Source organism: Emys orbicularis, chromosome 6 (assembly GCF_028017835.1).
Source record: "Emys orbicularis isolate rEmyOrb1 chromosome 6, rEmyOrb1.hap1, whole genome shotgun sequence".
In the NCBI taxonomy this organism is placed as follows: domain Eukaryota; kingdom Metazoa; phylum Chordata; order Testudines; family Emydidae; genus Emys; species Emys orbicularis.
The window spans coordinates 12,404,465-12,415,225 of NC_088688.1; the positions used below are offsets into that span (position 1 = coordinate 12,404,465).

The following is a 10,761-nucleotide window of genomic DNA, read 5'->3' on the forward strand; positions in this document are numbered from 1 at the left end:
AAGAAATTAAACACTCATTTATCAGATTAAGACATTATTTAGTAATAAATGTAATTAAAGTCTGGCTTTAAAAAAGTGCCATGCACTGAGTGGTCAAAAACTGTATGGGGTTGTGAAGGATCAAACTAGGTTCATTTATGGGGAAAAGTCTCATGCATGGTTATGCCTGCATTTCTTGGAAGTGGATAGTTGGTCCACATAAACATGTTTTCTTCTTTATCAGGTTTATCAGAAAGGAAGTATATGGACATATAAAGGCAAAGCATACAGTGACTTCATTCACTTTGCTTAAACCCCTGGAGGGGGAGAAGGGGGAGACGATCAAACGATGGAGAAGGGAGGGGGGAAAGCAGGGAGCCACAGAGGTGGGCGGGGAGAGGAGCAGGGAGGGGGTGGGGCCTCAGGGGAAGAGTCGGAGTAGGGGAAGTTTCCAGCACTCCTGCCGTAGTGTCCGGTTTTCAGATATTGGAAAGTTGACAACCCTATTTAGGATGGGGGTGGGTCGGTCCCTGTAGCGAGGCAGGGTCTTGGGGCAAGCACAGTGGGGCAGGGCAGACAGAATCCCCACCGGGGCGGCATAGTGCCAGTACCTACCTCTCTCCACCGGAACCGGGTCCTTGGGAGTCAGTTCTCTCTCTCTCTCCAACTGAGCTGCAGCTCCTCCAGGCAGCAGCTGCTCTTCCTGCCCTCCTGGAGGGGAGGCTGATTGCGGTTACTCCATAACTGGACTGTTAGTGTCCAGTCAGCAATGCTGACTGGAGACTGCCAGGTCCCCTTTTTGACTGGACTTTCCGGTCGAAAACTGTTCGTCTGGCAACCCTACTGATGGGAAATGTAGTCCCTGCTAGCCAGTAGAAAGGGGATGTACAGTGGGGAGGAGGCTGATGGGATTTGTAGCTCCCGGCTTTGCAGAGTCATCACAGTGAGTTTAACACCTAGAAAGAAGAAAACAGAAGTGGATCCCCCTTCCTCTGCAAGCAAAAACGACTCCTTCCTCTGGGCCTCCAAGGGCACTAGAGGTTCACTCCTCTTCATTAATTTTTTTGGCCTGCTGGGAACTCTAAATAATAATTTTTAAAAGATTGTTTCAGGTCTGTCATAGATTGTCCTCTAGGGCGCCCCTTGAGGTGAGCATGGATGCTTCTCTCGTCGCAGGTGTGGGTGCTGCTGTAGCACTGGTTTGGAGTAGGGTGACCAGCTGTCCTCGTTTTCCCAGGATGGTCCCTTTTTTTTTAGGGAACTGTCCCAGGAAATCCATACATCTCCCCGGGACATCCAAACTTTTTGTCAGTCACCCTCTGATGGCTCCTCCCAGCCACTAGAGACAGTGGTGGTGGGAGCCAGGGGGTAGCGGCACCGGCGCAGAGGGAGCTCTGGCTCTGGGCTGTCTGGGAGCTATGGGGATGGGGCAGCTCGGGAGCAGTGAGCAGGACAGGGAAAGCTGGGGGTGGGCAGTGCCCAGTCACCACCGTGTAGGTATTGCCTGCATGGAGGTCACTGCTGGATGGGAGCGAGGTGGATCCGGCCAGCACTGCATCCTGCTTGGTGAGGTTGGTGCCTGGGGCAGCCCTGTGAGCAGGACTCCATGGGGGGGGGGGGAGCAAGCAGTAGCACGGTGTGTATGTGGTGAAGTGTGGGGGGCACGTGGCTGTCCCGGTGTTTTGCCCCTCAGAGGTGACAACCCTCGTTCGGAATGCAGGGCGCAGTCTCCTGGCTGTAAGCCACCACTGCCTTATCCGCATGGCCGCAACCCAAAAGAAGTAAAAAACAAACAAACTAATCCTGCAACCCACAAGGCAAACGATAAATAGTCTCAGTGAAACGGGCGGGGTTCCTAACCCCCAAGTATCTGAGGGCCCCAGGCTGCGCACCCTGGGCTCTACCGAAAAAGCAAAGGAAAGCTGGTCCCTCAACCTCTACAGGGGGTCTTGTCAGCAGACGTTCTTCAGCAGCTTTCTGGGTAAGCAGCCCCTGCTCAATAGGGCTAGGGAGCTCTGTTCTGTAGCTCTGCTTCCCTCTGAGGATATGTCTACACTGCACACTAAGCCCAGTTCCTGACTTGGTTTGAGCCCACGCCTCCTTTCTGTCCACACACAAATCAGTCTGACTTGGGTCAGCAAGCACTCAGGACCTGAGTCCCAGGACCCTGCAGGGAGGGTGGGGGGTTCAGAGCCAGAGTCCTGCTGTGACTCAGGCCCAAGCTGTGTAGACGCAGCTCAAGCCATAGACCTGAATCAGGTGGCCTGCACAGTGCAGCATGGATGCGTTAGCATGGCTGTGAGACCCAGGTCCAGCAATTGCATGCACCAGTTTGGAATATCAAGTGCGCAAGCCCAGGTGCCACAGACCCGGGTTTACAATGCAGTGTAGACATACCCTGAACGCCATCCAGCACCGAGCAGGGATCCTCCCTTGCCAGGGTCTGCCCGACACCAGGCTTGAAAACCTTACAGGTACGCCGGGTTGAGGTGGATTGTGCCCAGAGGAGCTCTTTAACCCTTCCCTGACTGGGGTGGGGAGTCTGCCCCGTCAAACTGAAAATGAACATTTCAGGAGTTTTCAGCACATCACAAAGTGAAAAAGAAGTCGTTTCACACCGAACAGCCCATTTTGTTTTGACCACATCAAACAGCTTCATTGAGATGGCGGCCATTTAAAAATATTGTGGACAGTTCTTTAAGTAAACGTATAGGACGTTTTGAAACCGAGATTTGTTTCAAATAAAAAAAATTAAAATGTTTCATTTCGAAAATGTCAAAACAACACAGACTTTTTTCTGAATTTATTTTTATGTTTCGTTTGTTTTTGCAACTGAAACAACTCAGCAAAACCGACACGAATCTGCAAAATCTGTCACCAATCTGCATTCTTTACCGAAAGATGTTTTGGCTGAAAATTTCATGCAAGTCACGTAATGTGGTCTACTGCACTACTGTCTCTGTCTTACCCAGGTCTTCCTTCCATTAGGGAAGCAGCAGGTGGTGCATGCCCAGGCTGTGCTGATCACTCAGGTGAGGGCATCCTCTTTCAACAGTCCCTGTGCTCTCCCTTAAGCAAGCCATTTTGGCTGCCTGCCCAACCAACGCCTGTGGGTATTCGATGAAGTTGATATCAATGGCTGTGGTCTCTTTAAATGTCTCTTTACAAATCAGTCATCTCTCCCCATCAATCAACTGAAGATTTAACAACAGTATTTAAAATCTTGAGATGAAGAATCCAAGCCTGTTGTTGAACACAACCTGTTTCCTGGGATCTGTATCCAAAGGCATCTCTCATCCTTGTGAGGGTCACTGACATAGGGTGGAACTGGCTCTTTAAGAGGAATGAGGCCAATGCTCCTGTGACTCAACTGACCCCACTGGGCTTAAAAGAGGGCACCTGGGCCCTAGAGGGGGTGAGAACCAGTGAGACAGAGCAGACTATTTCAGTCAGGAAAAGGGCAGGTGAGAGCTGTCTGAGACAAGGCGATGGACCCCAAAGGAAGCTGTAGGGGGTTCCTGGGGGAAGCTGAAGGCAGGAGAACAGCAAGTGGGGTTTGCCAGCTGATCTCCCCAAGCCAGAGGGCCAGGGCTGGAGGGCTGAAGACAGGAGAACAGCAGAAGCAGTTGCCTGCTGACTCTTAAACCAGAGAAGGCTGAAGGTAGGGAAGGGCTGCTGACATCTCCAGCACACTGGAGCCAGAGGGCCAGAGAGGGCTGAGGGCCAGGGGGAGTGAAGGATTCTCCACTGGTGAAGATGAACTCCCAGCAGAGAAGCTGCAGGGCTCCCAGCTGGGAAGCATGGGGTTGTACTCCGGCTGGAGTGGCTGTCCTGGTGAAAGGATCAGTGAGGGCTGAAAAACCCAGGTGAAGCAGAAGACACCAGAGTATGGTACGGGGGGGGAGGGGTGCTGAGGGATGCGATGTCTTGGGATTTTCAAGCCCATGTGCATGGGGGTCATAAATGGACTATGTTTGGGACTTCTGTAATAAACTGGCCCAAGGAGGGGCTTGCTTAAGGAAAGAGAGCCTGATGTGGAGTTAATGGGGACTCTGAAAGAGGGACACAGAGGCAGGCATGTGTATTCTGCTGCGGGAGGGGGCTCAAGGCCCGGCTGCCCTATAACAGTCACCATACGGATTCCATTGCTTGGACAAAGCTGCTCCCAGTGTCCTTTCCTCTTACCTTTCCCGGCACTGAGCAGACTTCATGTGTCCTGTGTGTTCTCGTACCACACTGACACCTGGAGAACTTGGTGCTTTAGCCAAAGACAAGTTACTGGGCTCAGGGCCGGCTCTAACTTTTTTTGCTGCCCTGCCGAACCAAAAACAACCCCCACCTCCCCAGCACCGCCCCGCCGAACCAAAAACAACACCCCCCCGAGTGCCGCCCCGCCGAACTAAAAAGAAAATCAACCCACCCCACCCCCCGAGCGCCGCCCCGCCGAACCAAAACCAACGCCCGCAGCGCCGCCCCGCCGAACCAAAAACAACCCCTCCACAGCGCCGCCCCGCCGAACCAAAAACAACCTCCCCCCAGCGCCGCCCCACCGAACCAAAAACAACCCCCCCCAGCGCTGCCCCGCCAAACCAAAAACAACAACAACAAAAAAACCCAGCACCGCCCCGCCGAACCAAAAACAACCCCCCCCCCGAGCGCTGCCCTGCCGAACCAAAAAGAAAATCAACCCACCCCTGCCCCCAGAGCGCCGCCCCGCCGAACCAAAAACAACCCTCCCCCCCGAGCGCCGCCCCGCCGAACTAAAAAGAAAATCAACCCACCCCTGCCCCCAGAGCGCCGCCCCGCCGAACCAAAAACAACCCTCCCCCCCGAGCGCCGCCCCGCCGAACTAAAAAGAAAATCAACCCACCCCACCCCCGGAGCGTCGCCCTGCCGAACCAAAAACAACAAGAACAACAAGAACAACAAAACCCGAGCGCCACCCCGCCGAACCAAAAAAAAAAAAAATAAAAAAAAACCCCGAGCGCCGCCTCGCCGAACCAAGATTGGCCGCCCCTTACAAGGTGCCGCCCCAAGCACGTGCTTGGTCGGCTGGTGCCTGGAGCCGGCCCTGACTGGGCTCAACAGAGGAGTAAATGGGTAAAATTCTATGCCCTGTGTCATACGGGAGGTCAGACTAGATAATCTAATGGTTCCTTATGGTGTTAAAAATCTATAAACCTATGCTTTTATGTGATCTCTTCTGAATGTATCTGCTTGGATTTAAATAAAGTAACATAAAATAATGCTGATCCCTTCCCCCACATACCCACCACCAGACAGCAAAACCTCTTACAAGTTCAACCAAATCACTGTACTCCTTTGTTCACAAACTGTATTGTCAATGGCTTGATTACACTTTGATTCATTATGAAATAATAACAAGAAACTAAATACCCAATATTAATTACTTTTATTGCTGCAAGTCAACAATGGTATAAAGGTTCAATACGATGTCAGTTTTCAGGAAGCCAATTTGTGCAGCGTTGTTAAATTTGCCTGACACAGGAGTGCTTTCGAAGTTACACACCTCAGCTAGGAGTATTTATTTGATGATTTTACAAGTTATATAACTTTTTATATGTTGCTATAATCCAATTCATTAGTTTGTACCAGTGCCTTAACTTGTTGTGCTCTACCTTTACCCTCCCTAGCTTTGTCTTGGATACTAACATTCAAGGTACTGATCTGTGAAGGTACGTCCCCAGTTTGTATTGAACTGTAGAACAAACATATTTTGATTTGGACAGTTTTCCTATCTGCGTATTCCAAACACTGAGTTGTACTGTTGCAGGGTATTGTGGGATGTAGCTTAGCATGAGTGAACAGAACTCTGGGAAAAAACATAGGCCATTTCAGCCCTTATAACTGTCAGGCATTTGTATAATGTGGAATATGGTAACCTAACATATATGTGTTGGCTGACACCTTGCATTCCTTAAATCTCCGACAACAACCCAATTCCTGTGCCCTTCCCCAATCCACTTTAGACAGACAGGCCTCACAGAATGCCTGGAAAGCCAACACTGTATGGTTCTGCCTCACACTGAGAAAGTCTCGGGCTGTTGTAAAGACCCTGAGCAGGCACCTGCTTTAATATGTGTGCTCAAAGACTAGCGCTAAATCACAGTTTTCATTTTCAATACGTTGTTTCTGTGGCAAAAGGAGGCAGAGGGAAGTCAAGAACCTCATTCTGATATGGACCTTCATGATTACCAACTCCCAGCTGTCAAACCCATCTGCAACCTACAGAAAAGCAATCTGGTCCTGGCCCCTCAGTTGGAAAACCAGCCCCAAACACTCACCCCAAAAACCTACGTCTCTGTGATGGTGTGTCTACTTCACACATGCCATGAAAAGGTTAACCTAGGCTAGGGGTCAGCAACCTTCAGCACGCGGCCCATCAGGGTAATTTGCTGGCGGGCCATGAGACATTTTGTTTACGTTGACCGTCCGCAGGCACAGGCCCCCGCAGCTCCCAGTGGCCGTGATGTGCCGTTCCAATGGAAGGCTGCCAACCCCAGACCTAGGCACAAGGTTAATCTAGGCGGGAGAGCAGGGCTTATTTCTAGGGAGAGTAGGGTGAGCTCATTTGGAGTGGAAGGAGACTCAGAGGAGTGGAGGGACAGAATCATGGAATCATAGAAGTACAGGACTGGACGGGACCTCGATAGGTCAGCTAGTCCTGCCCCCTGCACTGAGGCAGGACTAAGTAGTATCCCTGAAGGTATTTGTCCAATGATGGAGATTCCACAACCTCCCTAGGTAATTTGTTCCAGTGGTTAACTCCCCTGACAATTAGGAATTTTTTCCTAGTGTCTAACCTAAATCTCCCTTGCTGCAATTTAAGCCCATTGCTTCCTGTCCTGTCCTTAGTGCATAAGGAGAACAATTTATCACCCTCCTCTTTATAACAACCTTTTAAGTACTTGAATACTGTTATGTCCCACTTCAGTCTTCCCTTCTGCAGACTAACCAAACCCATTTTTTTCAATCTTTCCTCACCGGTCGTGTTTTCTAGACCTTTAAAATTTGTGTTGCTCTTCTCTGGACTTTCTCTAATTGTCCACATCTTTCCTGAAATGTAGTGCCCAGAACTGGACACAATACTTCAGCTGAGGCCTAGTCAGTGGTGCAGTAGAGCAGAAGAATTACTTCTTGTGTCTTGCATACAACACTCCTGCTAATACATCCCAGAATGATGTTTGCTTTTTCTGCAACAGTGTGACATTGTTGGCGCTCATTTAGTTTGTGATCCACTGTAGCCCCCAGATCCTTTTCTGCAGTACTCCTTCCTACGCAGTCATTTCCCATTGTGTATGGGACTGTCTGGGAAGCCAACAGAAATAATGCTGAGAAGGAGAGTAGAGAAGAATGACTGAGGAGGAAAGAGGCTAGAGCAGTGAGGTTAATCAAGCTACAGAAGGCTGTGGTTAGAGAAGGGGACAGTTTAGAGTAGCAGAGACAAGCCTGCCATGAGGTGCCTGACAGCTGAGTCCAACTGGGTAAAGGCCTCGAGGTCCTCCAAAGGGACGGGACTCCATAAAGTGGTCTGGCTGGACGGCCAGGACATGCCTACAACCAGAGTAGGCCAAAAGAAGATGGGGGTAAACTCACACAAGGTTCTGCAATGCTACAGCTAGGCCAGGAAGGGGCAAGTTGGGGTGGCAACTTTGCCCACTCACAAGTACGGCCACTGAAAAAACAGTAAAAAGCAAAGAAATCAGGAGAATTCATAGGGCCTGATATTTATTATCTGTTAAAGCGTGGTAGCACCTAGAATTCCCAGTCATGGACCGAGACTCCATTGTGCTAGGAACTGTACAAACACAATAAAAAGTTGGACCCTTCTCCCAAAGAAATTGCAACTGAGTGTAAGACAAGAGACAACACGTGGCTACAGACAGACAGTGGAGCACAGAGAAACAATAAAACAATATTGGCTAACGTAATGGGCAGCCGTCACAGCACACCAGCTGCCTAACCGTTTTCAAAGTTTCCAGCAAAGGGCAGATTATAAGGTTTGTCCTGCAGGAAAGGAGGAACTCTCATTAACTTCATAGGAGTTATTGATACAAGACTTAAGTGGACCGTGAATGAGAGAGGCCAGGGGTCAGCCAGGGTCTACATGAGGGAAGCTCCCTAACAATCCCTGCTTCCCCCCCAAAAAACTGTCCCATACTTTTCCTACCATACCCAACAACCCTCCAAGTTCACACCCAGGCTCCTTCCCAGCAATAACTTCCCTCTCCCTCAGCTCCTCCATTACCACTGACTCCCACAAGCCTTTGTACTGCTTCTGAGGGGTGCGGGAAATATGTTTCTGGGTTGTAGTTTAATGAATTATTACTCAGAGTTCTGTATGAATATGCCTAGTACGGAATCTGTTTGTGAAAAACCATTTCCTGAATCTTTTTTGTTGTCTGTATTGTTACAAACTGAAATAAGTTACCAAAATAATTGAAACTGGCGTGATTATATTGGGTTATTTTGTCAAATAAAATATGCAGAATTTTAAAATCTTGTGCGCAGAATTTTTGGTTTTTTTGGTGCAGAATTCCCTCAGGAGTAAAACAAGGAAAGCCCTCAGCCAGGCGCAGAGCTGCTCCCAGCACTTCACATTGACTAAGCAGACATCCTAAGCTTCAGGGGGCAATCCTGGAATCTTGGTGTACAGATGACAGTAACTCCTAGAGGCCCCAGCTGAGCTCCGTCATGTAGGAAGGGTGGTCCAGGGGTGAGGGTGCTAGCTTGGAACACAGGACGCTGGGGTTTAAGTCCCTGCTCTGCCATGGACTTCCAATGTGACCCTGAGCAATTCACTGAGGGGAAAGATTTCAAAAGCACAGAAGTGGCTTAGGATCCTAAATCCCTTTTTCAGTTGGGACTGATTTAGGAGCATAAGTCCTGGCTACAATCGCTCCTGCCTTGTTGCGTACCTTGCCGTCACTCTAGGTTACCGGTGTTGACCTCTGCCTCTGCTTTCTGACTTGAGCTCTGGCACCTGGACTCTGACTCCAGCACTCACCCTGGGCTCCAATTCCTGACTTCTGCTCCAACCACTAGGCAGGAGCATCTATATCCTGGTAACTGACAGCCTGCTTGGCATGCGCCACATACTGTGATGAAATGTAAGAAACCAAAGGTACAAACCCAATAGCCGATTACTAAGGCTAAGAGTTTGTCACGGATATTTTTAGTAAAAGTCACAGTCAGGTCACAGGCAAAAAAGAAAAATTCACAGAAGCCGTAACCTGTCCATGACTTTTACTAAAAATATCCATGAGAAAATGGGGATCTGTGGGTCCCCACACTGCCTGAAGCAGGGCAGCTGCACAGGGGCTAACACCTGCCTGCAGCAGCTGGGGGCTGTGGGATACCCCTGCCACCTGCAGCTCCGAGGGTCCCCCACTGCGTATGGGGGCCAGGAGCTGTGGGGTGCCCCTGCCTCCCAAGTCAGCCGGAAGCTGTGGGGTACCCCTGTCACCCCCAGCTCCAGGGGCCCGCAGCAGCCAGGAGCTTGGGGTTCCCCCAGGGCACACAGCGGCTGGAAGCTCGGGGGTTCCGCCACCACGACCGGGCGCTCTGGGGGTTCCCCCACCACCCATGGCATCTTGGAGCTACGGGGGTAGCCCGCCACCCATGGCAACCACCAGAGATGTGTACCCTGCAGCTTCCTGCCCCAGCGCATGGCGGGAGACCCTGCAGCTCCCAACCACTGAAGGCTGAAGTCACAGAGTTCGCTAGAAGTCACGGATACCATGACTTACTGTAGTGAGGCGGTGTGGCTCCCCGCCGCCCCGGAGGGGGAAGAGCCCATCCGGAGGCCAGAGTGGGCGGAGCTAGGGAGCTCTGAGCCCGCCCCTCAGAGGTTCAGGCAGTGACCCAGAAGTATAAAGGCTCGCCCTCAGAGATCAGTCAGGCCCCAGCCACCGGAGAGACCAGACGTCTCCAGCCTAGCTCGTGACTGGGAAGACCCCGCGGCCCAAGGCGGCCGCCAGGACTGGTCGGGCCTACCCTGCGTCCGCTACCCGGAGGAGTTGCCAGGCCTACCCTGCACTCGCTACCCGGAGAAGCTGCCGGGCCTGCCGCCTGCCCACTACCCAGAGGAACCCATGGTACTGGACCCCCCCGGAGGACAACACCCAGATCCAGGTACTACCCGAGGGGGAGTCTGGAAGTAGCCCCGGGGCAGCCGACCCTAGTCTGGCTGCAGCACTGCCAGAGCCCATGTCAGTGTGTTGCGGCCAGGATCCCCACTGACACAGCAGCGGGTCTTCTGCCGCTGCTAGGGCCCCGGGCTGGGATGCAGTGGAGTGGGAGGGCCTGCGTCCCCCCTGCCACCCAACCCGTGGGTGGCAGTCTCCCCTTTGCCCAGGCCTTTGGAGGCTTGGAGCCTACTGTTTGTTGCCCCACCCTGACCCAGGGCCTGAGCTTAATACTTGTACTTATTTGTTGCTCAGCCCTGACTGAGGGCCAAAGCCCTGACTTAGCATTGTTGCCCCGCCCTGAGCCAGGGCCGGGCTTACCGTGTTTCTTCCGGCTACAGCAGGAGGTGCCGAGGGAGACCCCACGGCTGGACGAATCCCCCCAAGCTCAACGGGGTTTAGTGAGCCGGTGTGGCTCCCCGCTGCCCCGGAGAGGGTCGAGCCCCGGCAGACTCTTGTACACGTGGTACCAGAAGTGGGGAGTGATCCCTTGGCCCCTGTGAGAAGGGGCCTGAGGGGGAGAGACTCCCCAAGAGAACCATGGAGATGGAGCGACTGTTTAAGCTTCTGGCCG

The 10,761-nt window shown here is 51.9% G+C and overlaps 1 protein-coding gene across 1 annotated transcript in view; it reads left to right on the forward strand.

Annotated features, from left to right (window-relative positions):
• The window catches only part of LOC135880347 (urea transporter 2-like), an 82,190-nt gene extending 72,027 nt beyond the window's left edge, over nucleotides 1-10,163 (forward strand). Inside the window, exons 11-12 of the mRNA XM_065406613.1 lie at nucleotides 2,952-3,011; nucleotides 9,891-10,163. Of these exons, the coding sequence (XP_065262685.1) occupies nucleotides 2,952-3,011; nucleotides 9,891-10,163 (333 nt within the window). The remainder of the gene's footprint in view (nucleotides 1-2,951; nucleotides 3,012-9,890) is intronic.
• Nucleotides 10,164-10,761: the final 598 nt, after the last annotated feature.